At 42.7% G+C, this 21,963-nt stretch overlaps 1 protein-coding gene across 2 annotated transcripts in view; it reads left to right on the forward strand.

The window, feature by feature from the left end:
* USP40 (ubiquitin specific peptidase 40) overlaps window positions 1-21,963 on the forward strand; it is a 3,368,940-nt gene that overhangs the window by 1,157,442 nt on the left and 2,189,535 nt on the right. For both annotated transcript variants that reach the window (XM_044075047.1, XM_044075048.1), the window contains one exon: window positions 16,566-16,673. In XM_044075047.1, the coding sequence (XP_043930982.1) occupies window positions 16,566-16,673 (108 nt within the window). The remainder of the gene's footprint in view (window positions 1-16,565; window positions 16,674-21,963) is intronic.

A 21,963-nucleotide genomic window follows, 5' to 3' on the forward strand; every position in this document is an offset into this window, starting at 1 on the left:
ATGCAAGCACTAGATTCAATGGCGGCGGCAATTCAGTTAGTCCCTTGTGCCAGATTTCACATGTAAGTTCTACAATAAACCCTAGTGGTGCAATGGTTAGCTCACCTTCATCCCATGTCCATGATGTCAAAATTTCTCAAGTCTGCAGATGTCACTTTGCTTGTTGGTTCCAAGCTCAAGACCTTCTTCTAGGGAGATCCTTCTGTCTTCCCCAACCCCAAGCCACGGTTACCACAAACGCTTCCCTGTTGGGGTGGGGGACATTATCGGGGAAGGACTGCTCAAGGCACATGGTCCCCCTGAGAGACCAAATTGCACATTAATGTCATGGAGATGAGAGCAGTCCTAACGTTGCAAGCCTTCCAAGACTGCCTCCCCCTCAGGACCATTGCAGTTCAGTCAGCCAACATGGCGGTGATCTGGTACATCAACAAACAGAGGGGAACACAACCTTATCCTCTGTGTAGAGAGGCCATGAGTGTGGGAATTGGTAATGTCTTCCAGGTGCTTTCTTCTTGCAATGCACATTCCCAGCTGTTCCCACTTATTAGTCGACAAACTCAGCAGATCTGTCCCGAGTCCTCATGAGTGGACTCTGAACCCGTCAGTGGCACGTCAGATATTCCCCTACAGGGGTCTGCCTTGCTGCGATCTTTTTTTCCATCTGGTCAATTACAAATGCAGCAAATACTTTGCCTTGATCCCCAACAAAAGGGGGAGTCACCCAGGGACACTCTGATTCACGATTGGCCGTCGGGACTTCTGTATGCCTAACCCCCAACTCCCCTCAATCCCAAAGTCTTACAGAAAGCTCGTCACCTGAAGACTTCTCTCATCCTCATTGCCCCCTTCTGGCCTCATCAGGCGTGGGTTTTCCCTCATTTGATCTCATCTGAAATATCCCGCCTTGAATATTAGATCCCATTCCGGATCTCATTTCCCATCATTCGGGGGATTCCTTTTCCAAACCTTCAGTCTCTTCTTCTGTCATCTACCAAGAAAGGTGTATTCCAGCAAATGGAGGAAATTTTCTATTTGGGCAAAACAATGCACACTAAATACCTTTTCAGCTTCTCTCCCTGACATCTTGTTGTTGCTGGCCTCTCTTTTCCAACAGGGGTCTTGTTTCTCTACAATTAAATTCTAGTTGGTGGGCTCTCTCCAACTTCCATTTGAGCAAAAGTCCCACCTTTTCTTCTAGGCTGTGCAAGGCCTTCCTTAAAGGGATCTTTCTACTCAGACCTCCTGTAAAGGATCTGTCACCCCCATGGGATCTCACTCTGGTGCTGCAGTCTTTGACGCAGAAACCTTTTGCACCTGCGGCAACCTGTGATCTCAAATCCATGTTCTCGAAGACCGCCTTTTTGGTGGTGGTTATTTCAGCTAGGCGGGTCTCTGAATTGCAGGCTCTGTGCATAAAGCCCCCCCTTCATACTATTCCATAAGGATAGGGTGTCTTTCAGGACCAATCCTTCCTTTGTCCCTAAGGTAGCTTCAGAGGCAAATCTTAACCAGTCAGTTCAACTTCCTGTGTTCTTTCCTAATTTTTCCAGTAAAGGAGAATATATGTTGCATTGTTTGGATGTTCATAGGCAGATGTTCTTCGTGTTTCACTGCTACAGTCATTACATTTGGGTAATCTGCTGGCAGGTTTCCCTCAGTCGGCCTGAATTCCAAGGTCTTGGGTCCTGCGTCAGTTGCTGTCTCCTCTTCCATGACATCAGGTAGTTAGGGGTATAAAACATGCAGCTGAAGCAATTTTCTTTAGTCTTTCTTGCCGCGGTGCCTGAAGCAGAAGCATTTTGCAAGTGCCGGTCGGCCGACTACTGAAATATTAGACTTTGAGTTTCAGAACCGAAGTCTTCATTAAAGCTAAGTACCCCGTTGGGGAAACTTTTTTTCTTGCTTTTTACCGATGTCAGAAAAAGTTAATAATTGTATTACTTGTGGGAAGCAAATACCTCATAAGGATTTCCATTTATACTGTATTCCTTGCCTAGGCCCTGATCACAACTTTCCTGGCTGTCGGTTTTGTGCTAGATTTAACCAACGCACTATTAAGCGTCGGTATATTTTTGCATCAAAGTATTTTGGAAATAGATTTAACTACCCAGAAATGTCGTCTGATAGCAATCCGACTACCGGAGTACATAAAAAAATGCAAAGAAAAGGACAGAGAAAGGCAGTCGAGATCCAAAACTGACGAAGTTTCTAAGCCAGTCGCCGGTACTCAGTGAGGCGCTTTCGCAGCCCCTGATACCCACTACCTTTGAGTCGCAGGCCTCTACCGACACCCATGTGGAGTCCGACATGCCGCAAGATACTCAAGGTATTGGACCGACGGATGTATCTCCCTCGGATGGGTCCAGAGCCGCTGAGCAGGCACTGGCTTTTGAGAGTGTTTTCAGACCTCAACATTTGTATATCAAACCGATGACAGCTGCAAAACCAAAGACAAAAGCAACCTCTAAACCTAAAAAACTGACACATGAGCCACGTGCACAGGCCTCTATGCCTAAAAAACAGATGATCAAAATGGCTGAAGACCTTATTACCTTGATCAGGGGTACCCATCCCCTTCCAGATAAGAGGCCTAGGCATGACACTGATTATGAATCTTCAGATCAGGTTTCTATTTATTCTGATCAGGAATTATCTATTCCTCCCTATGAGGATTCTGATGCTGAGGAGTCTATTCCATCTGCATCTCCTCCTGAGGATTATTCATTTGGAGAAACCTTGCATACTTTGAGGGAACATTTTCACTGAGAGAGTCAAGACTTCTCAGAATCAAATGAGGCTCAGGGATTTCCTACTTCTCCCTCAGCACAAGCCTTTAGCCATTCCCACTGTTTTAGACATTGTGGATGATGTGTTTTCGGAGTCAAGCTTGACCCCCGACTCCTTACCTCTGGCTCCCAGCAAGCCTGACAGATATTAGAGTCCCCAACTCACATACATTTTTATTTAGAAACCCTGCTGCTGATCCTGTAACTATTTCATGGGGTCCAAAGGGAGTTAAGGCCTCAACAGCAAAAAAACCTACCCCCTCTGACAGAGATTTTAGGGCACTGGACAGATGGGGAAAAAAGATTTATACATCTGCAACCTTGGCAATCAGGGCCTTAAATTGTCAATTTCATATGCTTAAGTACCAACAACATGTTATGGGATTGCTGAAACAGAAAATGATGTTGATTTCAGAATGTGCAGAAAATAAAGAATTACAGGAGTTATTGCATTCAGCTGAACAAGTTGGAAAGCATACTTTGCAATGTGGTTTTGATTCTTTAGATGCCTCCTGCAGGGCCGCAGTTACTGTATCTGTGGTTAGGAGGCATGCCTGGTTAAAGGAACAAAATTTGACTGATCATGTTAAAGCTAAATTGCTAGATGCACCTTTATAGCATGATTCTCTGTTTGGTATTAAGGCAGAAGAGATTTTTTTAAAGAAAATGGAAGACAAAGCTAAGTCTGTGCAAACTGCTAAAGATTTCTTACAAGTGCAGCCACCAAGATTCAGTAGACACTGGCCTACAAAAACTGGTCCTTTCCTGTGTCAGACAGAGCTCAAAGGGGCAAATCCAGATGCCCTAAGGGTTCCAGGTACCAGGCTCAAGACTCATACAGGTCAAAGCAATGGGGCACATCCACCTCCAAATCTGGAGGAGATAAAGTGCAAACCTACAGAAAGCAATCCCAATGACTTCCCTTTCTACATCAAGCACTTATCTTTTGGCAGCACCCATAGAGGGAAAATTAGCACTTTTTGCTCAAAATTGGCAGTTAATAACCCAGGACAAGTGGGTACTAAACATCATATCACGGGGATACATATTCCATTTCCACACTCTGCCAGTGACAACTTGTTGACCAGATCTGCCAAAAAATCAATGGGCAGAGGCACAGAAAAAGGTTACGTCCCTTATGGATATGGGGGCCATTCAGACAGTACCAGAACAGGAAAAAGGACAAGGTTTTTACTCAAGACTGTTCTTGGTACCCAGAAAGGACAAGGCCTGGTGGCCAATACTGGATTTATCGATTTTGAACACATACCTGGACATTCCAAAATTCAAAATGCTCACTTTGCAGCAGCTTCTGCCCATGCTGGGCAAGAATGCTTGGCTGGTGACTTTAGACCTAAAAGAGGCATACCTGCATGTCCCAATAAGACAGGCATGCAGAAGGTACCTCAGATTCAAGACTGGCTTAATGCATTACAAATTCTCTGCAGTGCCCTTTGGCTTATCTACTGTGCCCAGGGTCTTTACAAAGTGCCTGGCACCAGTAATTGCATTTTGCAGACAAAGAAGTATTCAAATATATCCTTACTTGGACGACTGTCTCATTCAAGCAGAGAACAAGGACACTCCTCTATGACACCTGGCGTTTGTGAGAAGGCTTCTAACATGCCTAGGGTACACAATAAACGAAAAGAAATCACAACTGGTACCCTCTCAAAAGATAACATTCCTGGGTGCAAGCTTAAATACAACTGCCCAGATGGCTTACCTCGCGCCAGACAAACAAAGGTAATTGACTACTTATTTCAAACTAATGGCAACAAAAATCCAGTCTTCAGCAAGACAAATTCTGCAGGCTCTGGGCTTCATGGCATCCTGCATCCTACTAATTCCATATGCAAGACTGCATATGAGGAAACTTCAATGGTACCGTAAAGAGTTTATGGAGTCAACATCCACACAGTCTGGAAACAATGTTTCCTCTCATTCCCTGCCTGCAACAGGAGTTTCTATGGTGGGCAAAGGCCTGTCACCAAAACATGGGACGGCCCTTCACTCTACCCCCTGCCAGCCAAACCTTAGCAACAGACTCATCAGATTATGCCTGGGGGGGGGGACCACATGGCAGGAAGATGCATTCAGGGCATATGGGCACCAAAACAAATGCATCTACATATCAACCAGAAAGAGATGCTAGTTGTTCAAAATGCCCTAACAGCCTTCAAGGACTTACTTCATTCAGGACAACTACTGATAACGACGGACAACACCACAGTCATGTGGTATATAAACAAACAAGGGGGCACACACTCATACCCCCTTTGCAGATTAGCCATGGCACTGTGGGACACAGCTTTGACCTACCAAATACATCTTCAAGCTCAATTAATGCCAGGAATACAAAACACTCTGGCAGATGATTTAAGCAGAAACGTTATGGATCCTCACGAGTGGAAACTAAATCCACAAGTCTTCAGCATGATAACAGAGAAATGGGGGAGCCCGGACATAGATCTATTTGCCTCTCCTCAAAATTATCAACTGAAAAGATTCTGCACAAGGACTTATCACAGACAAGCATGGAAAGTGGACGCCCTATCCTTCAGTTGGAAAAACCTATCAGTTTATGCCTTTCCTCCTCTACCTCTTCTACCCAAGGTCCTCCTAAAAGTCAGACAAGAGAAGCCAAAGATGATATTAATTGCCCCGGACTGGTCTCGCCAATACTGGTACCCAATCCTAAGGAACTTGTCTCAATACCTAACTTGGAACTTGCCTCAAAAACCACAACTACTGTCCCAGCAAAACAATCGGATCCTGTACAATCAACTACAGACCCTGAACCTGGCAGCATGGCTAATCCTGTAAGCATAGAAGTGACACCTCTCAGCAAAGCTGTGATGGATGTCATTTTGGAAGCCAGAAGGCCTAGTACTAGAAAATCCTATGCTTACAAATGGAAGAGATTCTGTGCTTGGAATCGAGCACAAGGAACTGATGCAGCAGAACCACATATTCGTCCGATATTGCAATACTTAACTGAGATGCTTGACAAGGGCCTATCTTTCTCATCAATCAAAATCCATGCCTCTGCCATTTCGGCTCTTTACAATACAGAGCCACCAATCTTTTCCCGTCCTTTACTAAAGCAGTATCTTAGAGGAGCCAAAAATTTAAGGCCTCCTAGAAGGTCACTATTACCTGCATGGGACCTCAATTATGTGTTGGAAAAGCTCACCCTGCCTTCATTTGAACCAGCTGCTACCGCTGATATAAAGTTCTTATCATGGAAGACAGCTTTGCTACTAGCAATTACTTCAGCAAGAAGAGTCTCAGAGCTACAGGCCCTCATGGCTGTAGAGCCTTTTATCATATTTTACCCAGACAGGGTGTCTCTGAGGACAAATACTACTTTTATGCCTAAGGTGGTTTCCAGTGTAGCTCTTAACCAAACAATTCATCTGCCAACTTTTTATCCAAATCCGCAGAACAAAGGGGAGAGAATTCTGCATTCCTTGGATGTACACAGACAGCTAAGATTCTACTTGAGCAGGACTAAAGCTCCAAGAAAAACTGAGCAATTATTAGTGTCATATGCTGCAGGATCAGAAGGAAAGGCTATTTCAAAACAGACAATTTCAAAGTGGATAAGCCAGTGCATCGGTTTCTGCTAGTTACACCATGGTAAACCTGTGCCCAAGGGCATTAGGTCTCATTCCACCAGAGCTGCAGCTACTTCAGCAGCCTTTCTCAGAGGAGTACCAACCAAAGACATTCTAGAGGCTGCTACTTTGAGTTCTGTTCAAACCTTTACAAAGCATTACCATTTGCCTCTCTACTCTAAGTCCAGGGCAGGCTTTGCCACTGCAGTGCTGCAGGACCTTATAGCTGCACCTAATGCTGTTTAGCACCAGCCTCCCAACCATAGCTTTGGGATTCTACCCAAATGTAATGACTGTAACAGTGAAACACGAAGAACATAGTACAGCTGTGTACACTTACCATAAATGTAGATGTTCGAGTGTATTCACTGTTGCAGTCCAGGTTACCCTCCCACCATCCCCCTGTCATTCTAAAGTTTCCTTCTCTGTCTTCTACAACCTATGTGGTGTATTTGCATGTAGATGAAGGTAAAGTTTATATTGATGCATGAATATATATACACACATATATATATATATATATATATATATATATATATATATATATATATATAAAATATTGCTACCTTTTTGGGGGCACCTGACATCGGGGGCAAGAAAAACTAAAGAAAATGGCGTCAGCTGCATGTTTTATACCCCTGACGACCTGATGTCATGGAAGAGGAGGCAGCAACCATCACAGGACCCAAGACTTTGGAATTCAGGCCAACTGAGGGCAACCTGCCAGCAGATTACCCAAATGTAATGACTGCAACAGTGAATACACTCGAACATCTACATTTATGGTAAGTGTACACAACTGTACTTTATGGTTTTACATCAAGCGGACTGAAAATTTTCAAAAGTTAGATCAGCTGTTTGTTGCCTTTTCCCAGGCTAGGAGAGGTCAAGTAGTTTCCAGGGTGTCTATTCCTCATTGGCTTGCCAGCTGTATTTCTTATATTTATGAAAGCAGACACTTGGAGCTTACTGGATCAGTCAAAGCTCAATCTACTAGGTCAGTAGCCACATCTTCTACCTTCTTGGCTGAACTTTCTGTAGATGAGATTTGTGCTGCTGCTACTTGGTCTAATCCTCATACCTTTGTTGTACATTACAAGTTAGACTGGGTGTCCAGGAGCAGGGCTTCCTTTGGTTCTTCTGTGCTCTGGCATATCCTTCTATGAGGCCTCATAGGGATATTAGTAGCTGGGGACTTTTACCCATCCGTGAACAATAATGACATGGATAGCATCAAATAAAGAGTTATGTACTTACCATAACTTGGAATCTTTGCTATCCAGTGTGATTACTCATCACATTCCCACTCTCCTTCTCTCCTCCTGGTGATTGGGGAGTTATGGAGGGATGTATCTCTTTGTACTCCTTCGTCTTTTTAGGCAGTATTCACTGCCTCATTTTACTATCCAGCAAACTCGATTTGAGGGTTGTGGTTAGCAAGGGATCTTGTGAAAGAGGAGCATAAGCTCAGGATCTGTCTTCCTAGTTGCCGGCTCAGATCCTACACCCATCCGTGATGAATATTGTCACTGGAAAGCACAGATTCCAAGTTATTTTAAGTTCATAACTCTCTTTCCTGCTTCTTTACAACATGAATACATTCAGATTTTGCATTGTGGCCACCCCGCTTCTAAGTCAACCAAAAGAAGGATGAGAGGGCTAGTATATTGGTCTGAACTGAAACTACGAATGTTCATCTGTTACATCCTGACCAGGCAAATGACAGGTCTGCTGGTAGAGGTAAAGTCACCCATTTTCTGTGTTTTGTTGATCTGTGAGCCAGTTTGCAACCCACCTGACAATATAGGGGTTGATATTCAATTGTGTTAGTTTGTCAATGACGCCCGAATGTGGGATAGTGTTGAAGGCTTTAGCCAAGTCAAGACAGGCTGCGGGCACAGCTTTGCATTTTTGTGTCTCTCTGGTCAAATTCTCAAAGGAGTCACCAGGTTTAGCAGGTATAACCTGTCCTTGACAAAACCGAACTGGGACAGAACCAAGGTTTGGAGGTCACCTATATCCATATTAATGAGGTCCATGACGATTCACTACATTTCCTTACAGATGAGGCTTTTTTAAACTTATGGGTTTATAGTAACCCAGGTATGTTGCTGAGCCACTCTTGTGGAGGGGGATAACACTCACCGTTTTCCATTCAGTGGGGTTAAAGCCAGTACTCAGGCTGTGGTTGAATAGAGTGCCTAATGGAGTGATTTAGAAACATAAGATTGCAGCCTGGAGTACCATCTGGTCGCATGGAGGCTGTGTTCTTAATCTTGGAGAGAGCATCGATGACTTGCTGTTTGGAGTCATGGAGGAGGAGATGATGAAGACATGGTTTGTGGTATGCCCATGCTGCATTATTTTTGTAACAGTCAAAGTATTCAGATTTCTGATGTGACTTTGTGCAGAGTGGAATTCACTCTATCAACACATTGAGAGTATTTAGCATGTTTTTTTTTTCAATGACATTGTTTAATTTTTGTGGTAGTGACCATCTCTTGCATAGCATTTTTGGTTATATTTGAATGTTAATCTCAGAAGAATAGCTTATTTAATGTTTTGCTACAGACATGGAAATTTAAATTCAAGGTCACATTTTCTAGCCAACTTGTTAAGCTGCTCATCTATTATTGAAAACTTGCATATAAACGAGACCAACTGCAGTCCTTAGTTGGTTTTAAAACATTTTATTGGACTTGCAGTTAGAGTAATTAGTTGAGTTACTAACTCTGTTGCATTCAGTATTACTACCACCCACTTTCCTTTCTCCTTGATACTCTGCTTGAAATACTTTCTTTGCAAAATTCACATGTTCATTTCTGTTTGGGTATGCCTCTTGTGGCATTGTTGTTTGCACCTTACACTTGTTATTATAATTCAGTACTATTTGCTTTTTATCTGTACCAGCAGTGCCATTTGCATTCCATGATATAATTGATAAGACAGTCATTCTGCTAAGAAAATGTTACTTTCACATATTTCACATCAGGGCTAGCCACCCAGAAGTGTGAACACTGTCGCTAGGTGATTTGGTCACATTGACTAATATTGATGTGACACCCCGACCCCATGTAATAATTGGGGAAAAAAGGGTTTGGTGTTGATGACTGTTTTCATAAGATTTATTTATTTATTTTTAGCGCAAAACATATAGGATATATGTTTGAAGTATACAGTGTAAATAGACAAAAGTACGTGTTTGTAAACACGTTTAGTACAGCATTTAACAATGCCACTACAACTACTAATAAAGACTAAGTATCTAAGGTAACTACAGGTATGAGTTAATAAACATGTGTAATAATAGGACCTATATTACATGATCGAATGATTAGGTGATTGAACACCTAAACATCGACCACGTACTATCGAACTGCAAAATAGCGAATGCCATTGGGAAACTTTACTGTTGGCCAGAAAAAAAAAACTGTACAGCCAAGCTAAGTGGGGGGCTTCACCCCCCACACCCCCCGACATGGGCGGCTGTGCTCCCCATACCCCCCAACTAAATATACCAACTCAGAGATCACTCCAAAGTGGAGAAAATGGCAAAATCCAGCGAATGACCAAGGGAAATCTTTCCCTGCGTTAAATTGGACGTTTGCTGTTTTTTGCTTTCGATATTACATGGTCAATGTTTAGGTGTTCGATCACCTAATCATTCGATCACGTAATATAGACCCATAATAAAATGACTAATCATTCTGGATTTCTGTAAGTTATTGTAGTTAACCAATGTCTTTAAAACAGGAACATTTATATTCATTCATTTTAATGATCTTGTTTTGTAGTGTCTTGAACTGAAAGATATCTTGCAAGGAAACAGTCTTGGTAGGGAGGTTATTCCTAGAGGTAGCTGCAAACTTGAATTTGTCTTGATTCCCCGCACTGCTTCATAAAGCATAGGAGGATTTATGTAAAGTTACTGTGTTTGCTAATGCTGGTCAGTATCTATCTTTAAGGAGTCAGAAGATTATTTTAAGTAGATAGGAGGATCTAGCTGAGACTGGTGTCTGCCATGTAACTACCTCACCATGATGTCACAGGTATTGACACAGATGAAAAGGGGAGAACACAAGATTTTTTTAGATAAATTAAACTAATGTATAGAGAAACAGTGTAATATATGTGTGTGTGAAGCCATCAGATTACCAGCAAAGACACACAACATTGTTTCCTCTGTTTCAAGGAAGAGCTCAGTGTTGACAGCTGACATTGTTTCAGCATGCCTATGGGACAGAGAAGGATGGAAAAGATGGTGGCCTACTTCATATCCAAGAAAATGGTAACAGTAAACTTTACACATGAAGGCTTGCAGGATTTGCCTTCTGTAAGTCATAGGTATAAGTTTATGCATTACCTCAAAGGCAGATGACTCCGAGAGCAACTCTGCACCTGACTTGAAGGAAATCTGGTATTCTTCTGGACCTCCGAATCCTGCAGGTAGTGAGCTCAGCCTTGACTAGTGAGAACATAAGCTTGAGCCACTCTACCTTTAGTTGAAGGATTGGGAAAGGCATGCCCTTGGCTGCCACCTTAAGAATTTTATCCTGAGATTCTTGCTGTGCTGTACCCTACACTGCAGATAATCAGCTCCAGTCCATACTCAGCTGAATTTAATACAAGGAGTGGCCTCTTGATCCATTTATTCATAGATGGTGGTACTTAGAACAGTGGGGACTTTTCTCAGAATTAATTTTCATGCCTGTGTGGGCTGTCAAGCCCATTTAAGGTAGGTTCATGTGCTCATTCCATACAAATTCTTATGCCTCAAAGCCTAGACATAAAATGTCTGAAGGGAGCTTAAGTTATGGGTGCAGGAGTATATCATAGGGAGTTCATACCAGGTCCATCACTGATCTTTTCCTAGAGTAAGCTGTCGTTGGCTAGTGGTGATCTACTGCTGGTTCCAGATTACAAGTGCTAGTCTTTCACATGCTGATTCAGTGAGTTAGCTTGTGCCTGTGGATAGTAGAGAGTATGCTACTCCCTCATATTCCAGATCCTTTGATAATTCAGAGGATCCCGAAACCACTGTCTCTTAGACAAGTAAAATGAATCCAGTTCCCAGTATGTTCCTCTTCCAAATGATTCCTTCCTTGGAAATGCTCTCAGGCTTATGAAGTACAGCTCAGACTGGCTTTGTGACCCTATCCCTTCCTCCCAGAATCACCTGGAAGAATTTTGCTGGGTGAGAAGCTTAGAAGTCCTTGGGGATTCCTTGGTGCCAGTCATCTCGATGGCATTAAAGCAGTTTGTAAGGCAGCTCCACTGTGTCTTTTAATCCCTGAGAATACCAATGCCCTTGCATCATACCTCTCAACTGTCCAGATTTTCAGAGAATGTCTTGATTTTTCCCTCATATTTTTGGTCTGTTCCTGATAAAATGTGTTGTTTTCTGGATTTATATGGCAAATCGGTGAGGATTAAATTAACTCAATAATGACAGACATTTGAGTTTCAGACTTTATATCCTTCAAAAAATGTCTAGTAACACAAAGCCTTAAGTCTGTAAGAACAATATTTAAAATGTATCCTTATTTTGGGGCTTTGACCCCCCCCCTCCCCATTATTTTTCCTTTTGTCCAGATTTTTTGTGCTACAAGGTTGAGAGCTATGCTATGATGCTATGTATAATCCACCACATGAGTATGTAGAGCAACTCGCTAAACATTGCAGTGTTGACTCCTCTGTTTAATCTTTTCTGTCCAATGCAGGTCCCTGACACCACAGCATTTTTCCACCTTACAGCTGCAAGTGTCTAGGGCTTAGGATGTCCAATTTGTAGAAAGAAGTCTGCTACTGTGCCATGTTGGGCTTAGCTCATCTCCGCTGGCTAAACTTCAGTCCAGCTAGTTAGGAGTACTCTTAATAAGGTCAACAGTGGTCCTCAGGAGACTCTTTCTGTGCCCTTGATAGTAGGATACCACATGTGTCACTATAACTTTGATTTTGCTAATGCTTTGGCAACGGCTGCGGGCACCAGTGTGCGTTTCTGCAGTTGGCAATGCTGAGGGTTCCTGTCTTGAAAGAGGAAGTCAGGAACACTATCTTGCAAGGCAAATTTCTTAAAGAAAGTGCTCTTCGGCTAGCTTTACCCACTGCTTAAGTGATTATATCCTGCCTAGGAAGGAAACCCTTACATGTTTAGAGAGCTTCTATGATCTCCTTTCTTCTGGTTCATCTCCTTCCTCTAGACCTTGCTAAGTCCAGGAAAGGACCTCCTTACATTTCCCCCACACTACAGGAAGTAGGAGGCAAAATACTTAAAATTTATCCTGTGTATAACCAAAAACGTAAGAGGCAAATGAATGTAGGACAGTAGCTGAAATATCAAAATAGGTAAGTAGTCATTTAGTAAAGATATTATGATCCAGTATCAGAAAATGACAAGAGCAGAACCAGCACAAAATAAAAACATTTAATCTCTAGCCCCAAGGTGATGATTCAGTGCCAGAATAAGGGCATTCTCAGTGCAAAATCTGGCCAGATAAGACTCCTCAAGTCCACTGTGCAATATGATCCAAGTGACATATAGAATACCTTCTGATCAACGTTACCCAGAAAAGGAAGGTTGGAGTGACGATAAAGATCGTCAAGAAAGCTGAATTTCAAGGAAACTTTCCTGAGGGTAGCACTAATAAGGGCCTGGTTTAGTAGAGATGGATAAACTCCATTTGTCTAGGAGGACTCCACAGTGTGATAAATAATTGGCCCCAGGAGGTCCTGACAAGATAAACAGACATCAGTCCAATCTGCAAGTGGTAAGATGCATACCTGAAATGGCAGTCAGGAACGTGTATTCAGGGACTATGAATGCAGTCCAAGAGCAAACATTGTTGCTGAGTGCCTCAGAATAATCGCTGCCCATGGAAAGTACAGCTCTAACAGTGGTATCCTTATAAGTCAAGTAGTGAAAGGCTTTTCTATACTAATGTTGGGAAGGGGAAAGTTAAAACTTTTTATTTATTTATTACATTTGTTTACCGGGAAGGTCCACTGGGCCTAGGTGAGCCCATTTTCAGTGGAGGCCCGCGGAGAAAAGCTCCACATAGGTTAAACAGTGCATACATGAAATACCAAACAGTACAGTGTATGTATGTGTGTATATATATATATATATATATATATATATATATATATATATATATATATATATATACATATATATATATATATATATATGTATATATATATATGTGTATATATATATATATATATATATATATATATGTATAGAGTCACACTGCTTGGGATAGTATGAGCACAAAAGTGCAGATTTACAGAATATATTTACATTGTAAATCGATTACATAGATTAAACAGTACATACATGAAATAACATACAGTACGTAGTATAAACAGTCACAATGAGTAGTATTAGCACAAATTACAGATTATTTACATACACAGTACATATTTGCATTGTACAATTCCATTATTACAGTTGAGATGACATGTGTAGAGTATCAGTTGTATGATTAGTAACTGATGGAAGTTTATAGGCGAGCAGTGGAATTTATCAAGACAGGAGTGCATATGCAGTCAGTTATGGTAAGTAAGAGATGGAAAGAGATGGAAAAAGGGATGCAGGCGTAAAGATGGAAATAAGGTAAGGGGATATTTTGGAAGGAGTCAGGTTTTGGAGAGTGCTGTACTGGCACATGTACATAGGCAGAGAGAAGACAGGTGTTGTCTGAGGGACTTATTAAAGAGAGCAGGATTGTTGGTGGTTCTGATTGAAGGTGGGAGGGTGTTCCATAGTTCTGAGACAGTAAAAGAGTAGAGCATCTTACTTGCTGAGAGATTTAGTTTTTCTACTTTGAAGCAGTTTGTTTTCTGATCTAAGAGGTCTGTTTGGGTGATACATGGTCAGTAAGAAAGAAAGAGCAGGACAAACTGATGGTTTATATATAAATTTCTGAGCAGTAGTTGTACATAAGTGAGAGAGTGCAGAATTTCGAGACAGTTTAATCGACGTAGCAATGAACGTTGGTGGGCTGAAAATTTTTGTACTTGTTAGGTGGAAAGAAAAATCAAACTACACAGCTCATTCAATACTTGAAATAACATGCAAGTCAGTTATCTGGGCAGATAAGTGACCTTTTTACTAAATATGTCAGTGTGTTAGAAAGCATGATGCTTCTCCTAGTATATAAAACCATGGCTCACTTGCCCTGAGTGAAATAAGAGATACAACAGAGTGTTATAATCTTAGACAAAATGAGATTGCTAGCACTATCCTACAGGAGGAGAAGGTAGAAAGTTGAAGAAACCAAGAACGTTGTAACTAAATAAATCACGGTATTTCACCATTTCAAAATCAAGACTTAGTGAGAGGGCTGTCAAAGCAAAATAGACTCTCTCTCCAGCAAGTCAGTCATCACATCCAGAAAGCAAATAAGTCTGGCATGTGTCCTGACCTATAGGTTCCAGAGGATACGACCTGGGCAGAACTACTACTGGATCTCCAGCTGTTTCCATGCCTGGATAACTGTCTTCAGATAGTCCTCTCGTGGAGCTACCCAAAGTGAGCCTTATTGTAGGTGCTTCCTTAAATGTAGTCCTTTGTTGGGTGACCCTAAATTGGAAGACATCCTCACTGATCCTCGCTAGAAGAAGTCCTTTATCAGATCAGAGTAGGACAATCTAAAATGTCTGTTTCCTGCCTTCAGAAAGGCCCAGGAGCTTGTGGCCTTTGCATCATAATCAAGAATGTAAAGCATAATCCAAGCTTAGATGCTGCTGCACTTTCTGATTTAATGGAAGCCATGATCTTCATGGTGCTATTTGTTTGTACACATGATGATGCAGGTGTTACAGTGAAATTTAAGATGTTAGTAGCTTCAGAACAACCATGAGTGTATGGACCCTCTTCATTGATTGTAGTGGAATGGTGGATAGATTCCACCAATCTTCTGTTGGCCTCCCCTTACTGTAGTGGGATCCAGTGTAGTGTTTGATAACAAATACTTATTTTGCATGGTGAGATGACCTAGTCTCTCCTACATAGTGCACAGAGATCCCAGAAAATTGTAGTTCACTGGAAAACATTCTGATTTAGTAAAGATTCATCTAACTTCCGGAAGGGTCTTTTTGTAGATCTGATATGTTGTGTATATCTGTTATTTTCTCCTTTGTCCTAAACTGTTTTGTCCTAGTCATTTTTGTATCACATTGAGTGTTCTTAAAAAGATCTTACATGATCACTGGACTGTTTTAATTAACAAAAGTCAGGTAAAGAAAATATGACTTAATTTCTCCTTACTCTGAATATCTATGTGAGATCTCCCTAGCTCTTAAGGTTTTGTTGTCTCTCAAGACATCTGCTGAAAGCAAGTTGACTACTGTATTAAAAAAAAAATCATAATTTGGTGTGAGATGCATTAAAGGCATTAAAGATGCTCTGCACTCAGTGAACTGTGAGCTGTTATTGTGACAAGCAGCTCTCTTGGTTACTCATTGATCACTTTCAGTGGAAAAAAAATTTAAAAGCTGTATTGATCCCCACAGCCTCCCTTAGATTTAGATCCTGAAAAATGTGCATTGTTCTCGCTTATTTGCTTTTCCAAATCTTCCTTTTTTGGAAAGTTAGCATCTACTTTAGTGTAATGCTTTGCAGTCTGTCTACAACCTGTAAGGTAAAAGCTATGTCTGAGTACTAAAGAAATTTTTGTTTCTAGTTCATTGTGCAGGTCTTTGAACTTTGTAAAATTTTAAAGGCGTCTGTCATGTCTTAGACACGCTGTGTTAAGTTAGATCTACTATATGAGGCCATCTGTCCTTTGTTTCTTTTTCATGCTCGGAGGGTGGTTAGAAATAGTATGCTGTAGACTTTACCTGCCTTTTAGTTTTCCAACTTGCTCAACAGCATTGTATTTGTGGGTAACTCAAGTGCTGTTGTCAGGTGGTTAAGTATTTATTAAATTGCCTCATTTTTAAAGGGCAGAACATACAGACCTTGGGTGAGTGCATAACAGTTTTACAACTGCATTTAGAATTTGCGTCACTTTTTCATGTAATTTCTTGTTCATGCAGTATCACAGTGTCAGTAGAAAAAAAAAGACTAAATAAGTGATGTGTTATGAAGTACTAGGTTACTCAGTGTTACCATTCCATTGTGCATGTCATTAAATATGGCCTCCTTCCTTAGGGGGGTTCTGAAGACATTCTTGTTGACCAGTTGGGACAAAAGCTGCTAAATGCTGAAGGAGTGTCTTGGAACAAGAAGTATCGTAAGCAACATGGACCTATAAGAAAGGTAGGATTTACCAACTTATTTATATTCAGTCTTTTTGTTATCAGCTCAAGAAGTGGTGAAAATGTATCATTTGAATGGATATAGATTTTGAAGATAAATATAGAGGCAATACATAAAATAATTGTAACTCCATGGAATAAGTATAGCTAGAGTGATAGAAAGGAGGAGGTGGACAGCAAGGTGAAAATTAACTAAGCATATCAGAGCTGTTTGTATAGACAGAATTTTGTTCTTTTTCACCTTCCATTTCTTTGACCATTAAGACCCTTTTCATCATTTTGCTATGTATTCCCTTGCCCTTCCCAGCATCCACTGACAACTGGTAATTACTGGTATGGATATGCTATTAACTGCAATTAAAAAAAAAAACAGCCAGGCTAGGGTTTTTTTCACACTCTAATGCCTTAGATCTCCTGTAATGGAGGCCCATTGGGGTGTATGCAAATGACCCATTAAGGGCATACATTGTTTCAGCTACATGGCTCCTGAATGCTTATGACTTTTTATGTCTTTATGGATATGTTCAGGCTAATGAAGCCAGGCCCCACTACCCTCAGGCTTGCATGTTTTGGCCTTTTTAGTGACCTCATCAGCACAGCATAGCATAAGGGGATTGTTTGGTTATACTTTATAAATGTATAGTTTCAGATCAAGCCTGATGCACATTAAGGTACCTTCAAAATATCCCAACTAGCATCCAGACCAAAGGGTAAAAAGGTCACACAGGCTAACCATTCAGTAAAAAACACAAGAAAATCCCAGACAAACAGATTTTTACTGTGTAGTAACTTAAACCTCCTATAATGGAGGCCTATAGGATATATGCAAATAACCCCTTAAGGAATACAGTGTTTCAGGTACATGGCTTCTTAATGCTCATGACTTTTAACTTTTTATGTCCTTGTGGGTACATTCAGGCTAATAAGCCTGAGCTCCACTAGTTGTGCTTCCTTACCTTCCTTTATGGCTGACAACAGAGGCATAGCCAAAGGATGTCCTTACAGTACTGGTTGAGTGGTATATGTCTGTGTGTATGCTTCCTCACACACTCTAAAATCTACTGCATTAATCATTGCTTAGCAGGCTACATCATCTGTCACAATCATATACAGTTGCTTCACCACTGTGCATACACCAGTTATCAGTCATAGACAGGACTGACTCCACATCCCTTCCTTTGGGACAGGTGAGCTGACCTTTGGCCTGTCTGCCAGCTGTTCTCTCATTTGTACTCATCAGTGGGACTGAAGTAACTGGAGTGGCGGTCAGGGTTTCAGCAATGTCCTACATGGAGCTAGTGGACTGTATTGTACTAACTGCTTTCCTTTTAACTTTGCATACTATAATAATCAGCATTTATTTTCTTTCTAGCAACTCTGCAGTGTTACTTGCCTTCATAAATGTTAATTTGATGTTGTAAATATTTGTTCATTAATTACTAATAGGACCTCAGTTCCATCCTCGGAACTGATACGGCCATTTCCAACTTCGCGCCAGCCAAAAACTCTCAGCTAAGACCTACCCATAATGTCTCTCTCCTAGTTACTCCAGATGTCATTTGCCATGTTTCTAGTCAGACATGCTAGCCATCTCTCTCAAAACTAAGTAGAAAATTGTTATTTTTAAGACTGTTTCTCTTCAGAATTGTTTATTTTTTAGTCAAGTTAAACTTTTCTCACCATCTCCTATAATCTAATCCTATTCCCTACCCTTTACTTTGGTAATTTAATTTCTACCACTATTAGTACTGTCCCTCTCTCCTGCCTTTGACAGGCCCTTCCTTACCAATTGTGGTATTTTTTAAATACCATCATTGGTATTCTCTCCGTATTTCTCTCCCTTATTTTGTTTTTTCAGTAGCATAGCCTTGTTGCCTTACTGTGTCAGACAGTGATAAGTTGGGGTTTAAACAGTGTGACAAGTGTGGGCGTAAAATGCCTAACTCGGATACACATGCTCATTGTGTCTACTGTGTGGGTGTGGATCATATTAAAGCTGACTGTGACATTTGTGCTAGTTTTAATAACCGTACATTAGCAGAACATTAAAATAAACTTATTTTAAAAGGTTTACTCGACACCTTTTTCGGAGGCTCTATCTGGGTCGGAGGTCTCACCCCCTCCAAAGACCAAAAAACATAAGGAAAAATGGAGTCACTCAGTTCCTGCATCTCCGTCAGTTACTGAACCGAGTCGGCTCCGTGCTTCGCCGGCACCCTCGGCGCAGACCTCTTCGACACCAGGCTCTGTGTCCTCTCCCTCGGTGCCGTCCATGATATTCACCCCTATTTTGGTTCCAACCTCGGCACCACTGACTTCGGTGCCATCCTTGGATCCGACATTGGCTCCGATGACTTTACCTGTTATGGCACCATCCCCAGCCACAGTGCAGACAGTTTCTTTAGCTCCGTCGGCTCTAAAACACGAATACCTGCCAAGGGCAAGATACTCTCAACTTATGATGCTTTTTTGGGGCAGAGGTTTAGCCCCTTTCCAGAAAGACCTGATTCTCCTTCAGCTGCCTCCTTTAGATCCACTAGGAGTTTTTCTGAATTAGATCTAGTGCGGGTTGTGGACTAGCTTCTGGCAGCTAGGGGATTGCCCATTCCAGCTAGACCTTCCGTCCCTCTTGGCTCGGAATCTTTTACTACATCTTCTCCTGTTTATCCTCCTCCGGCCTCAATCCAGATCACAGAGATCTTGGTACCGATGTCCACTCTGGTGCATACTGTCTCAGCTCCGACAGCAGTGTTTCCCCTGTTGGCACCGACCACCCTTGCTGCTTTGACTCCGGTGGAGCCGATGCCCTCTCGGAGCAGTGCTTGGACCGTCCGTACCTTGGGACCTAGCCCGGCACCTGTTTTCTCACTGGCGCCGTCTATGTCCACTACTCCGACGGCTTCCAGTTCTCTCAGAACTACTCACCTGGAGGTGGGCTCCTCAGGGTGGGGGTGTGACCCTTGTTCCAAGGTTGTCCCTTCTGGTTCTGTGCTCCCACCCCTCCTCGGAGGGGCTTGCTGTTGAGGTGATGGAGAGGGTCCCTCACTCCGAAGGCTTACAGTTAGCACCAATGACATCAGTATCAGAACCCCCCCCCCCAGCATGCACCTCTCCCAACCCTCTATTTTGGGACCCCAGGCACGGGAGTCACAAGAACCCCCTTCAAAGGGAATCCCTTATCCAGAGTTCTCCTCAGATGATCCCACTGGGGAGCCACCCCGGAAGAAATGGTGCAAGAGAAAGCACCTTGATTCCCCGGAGGAATCTATCACCGAAGACACTGATTGTGATATGAGGGGGAAGAGTCCCCACGGTCTCCCCCAGATGACATCTCATTCGGAGACATTTTCAAAATCCTCAAGCAGCAGGGAGACTGGAAGTCCTCTAACCCTTCTTCTTAGGAATCGGTGTTCTTGCAGGCCTTCCGTGCCCGACCATCTACTTCCTGGGTGACCCCACTGCCAGATGACCTTGTTAAACTCATTGTGCAGCATGCCTGGAAGGCCCTAGACAACATAGAACCTGTCCCCCGGTGGCCAGACAAAATTTTATCTACACCTGAAGACCAGACCCACTGGTCCAAGCAGTTGACAGTTGATTCTATGGTCATGGTGGTGGCTACCAAGAGAGAACTGACAGACGATAGTTCCACTGTCCATCCTCCAAACAGGAAGTCCCGGACCATGGACAGACTAGGGAAGCGGACCCATGCTTTAGTGACCTTCGCCATTCGGTCGCTGATCTATCTGGCACACCTTACTCGCCTCCAAAGAGACCTAATTTCCAAAATGTCTTCCTGTTTGGTGGGAGTACTGCCTGATGAGGGGCGTGATACTGTCGCCTCGCAGCTAGCTACCCTTGAATCCATCTCGAACTCCTCGATGTGTTTGATATCTCACACCACCGAGGGGGCAGCTCGAGCTGTCGCATCAGGTGTTGTCATGAGACGTAATGCTTGGATGCAGTTGTGTGACTTCGCAGACCCCTTTAAATCTTCCTTCGTTAACGCACCTGTCGACGAATCTGCACTTTTTGGACCCAAAGTATGAGACAAACTTGCACGTAGTGAGAAAGACGGAAGGACCTTGTCTGCTATGGGCATACACTTTTCCAACCCCCAGAGGTCCTATTCCAGGAACCAGAAGGGAGGAAAAATGTGGTTCAAGAAATCCCAAGGATCCCCCCGGGGCAGAGAGGGCAACTCGTATGGAAGACACCCCTTTTGGGGTAGAGGGGGGTCCGCGTAACCAGGGCGTTAGAGATTCTTTCTCTCTGCAGACCCTACCAGCGCTCCTGAACAGTGGCCCGATTGCTTTCCTCTGGAAGCAGTCGGGGGTCAATTTTCTCTGCATTTACCAGCCTGGCATTTTATTACTACCGATGTTTGGGTGCAGAGAATAATATCCAGAGGCTACCAAATACCATTCGATTCAACTCCCAGACCTGTCAAACGAATCCCCGATGTACCACCCAATAAGAGAGAATTAGAAGCCTTAGAAGTAGGAAAGCCGCTAAGAAAAAGTGTCATCCAACCAGTCCCACCAGACCAGACAGGGTCTGGGTTTTACTTGAGGTTCTTTTTAGTGCCAAAATAGACAGGGGACTGGAGACCAATTCTGGATCTCAGCCTATTAAACAAATGTATCAAACCTCAAAAATTCCAGATGGTCACGGCACAGTCCATTCTTCCCTTCCTAGGGAGGGACAACTGGATGTGCTGTATAGACTTCCAGGATGTGTACTGCGACATAAAGATGGATCACTGCTCCTGGAGGTTTCTTCGCTTCCGGCTGGGAGCCAATCACTACCAGTTCAGGGCACTGCCATTCGGTCTCTCGACAACCCCCCCAAGTGTTCACCAAATGTGTGGCAGTTGTGGTAGCTCATCTTCGAATACAAGGATTCCAGGTGTTTCCCTGTCTAGACGATTGGCTCTTTACCGCTCTGACCAGGAATCTCCTAGTTCACAGCGTCTCTTACACCCAAGGTCTCACTCTCCACTTGGGGATTACAATCAACAAAGACAAATCTCAAATGTCCCCAATGAAGACACTGGAATTTATTGGAACGGTCTTCAACACAACATCCTGCCAAGCTTCTCTACCCCCTCATAGGCTTTTGAAAATAAGACAGCAACTCCAAGACCTTCTTCCTCAGACCTATGTACCAGCATGTCTTGTACTGCAACTTTTAGGCTCCATGGCGGCTGCCATTACGTTAGTACCTCTGGCAAGACTGCACATGAGAATCCTGCAGTGGCTCCTTTCCGCACAGTGGTTGTTGCTAACTCA

This window comes from Protopterus annectens, chromosome 6.part0 (genome assembly GCF_019279795.1).
Source record: "Protopterus annectens isolate FY-2018-M chromosome 6.part0, PAN1.0, whole genome shotgun sequence".
In the NCBI taxonomy this organism is placed as follows: Eukaryota; Metazoa; Chordata; order Ceratodontiformes; family Protopteridae; genus Protopterus; species Protopterus annectens.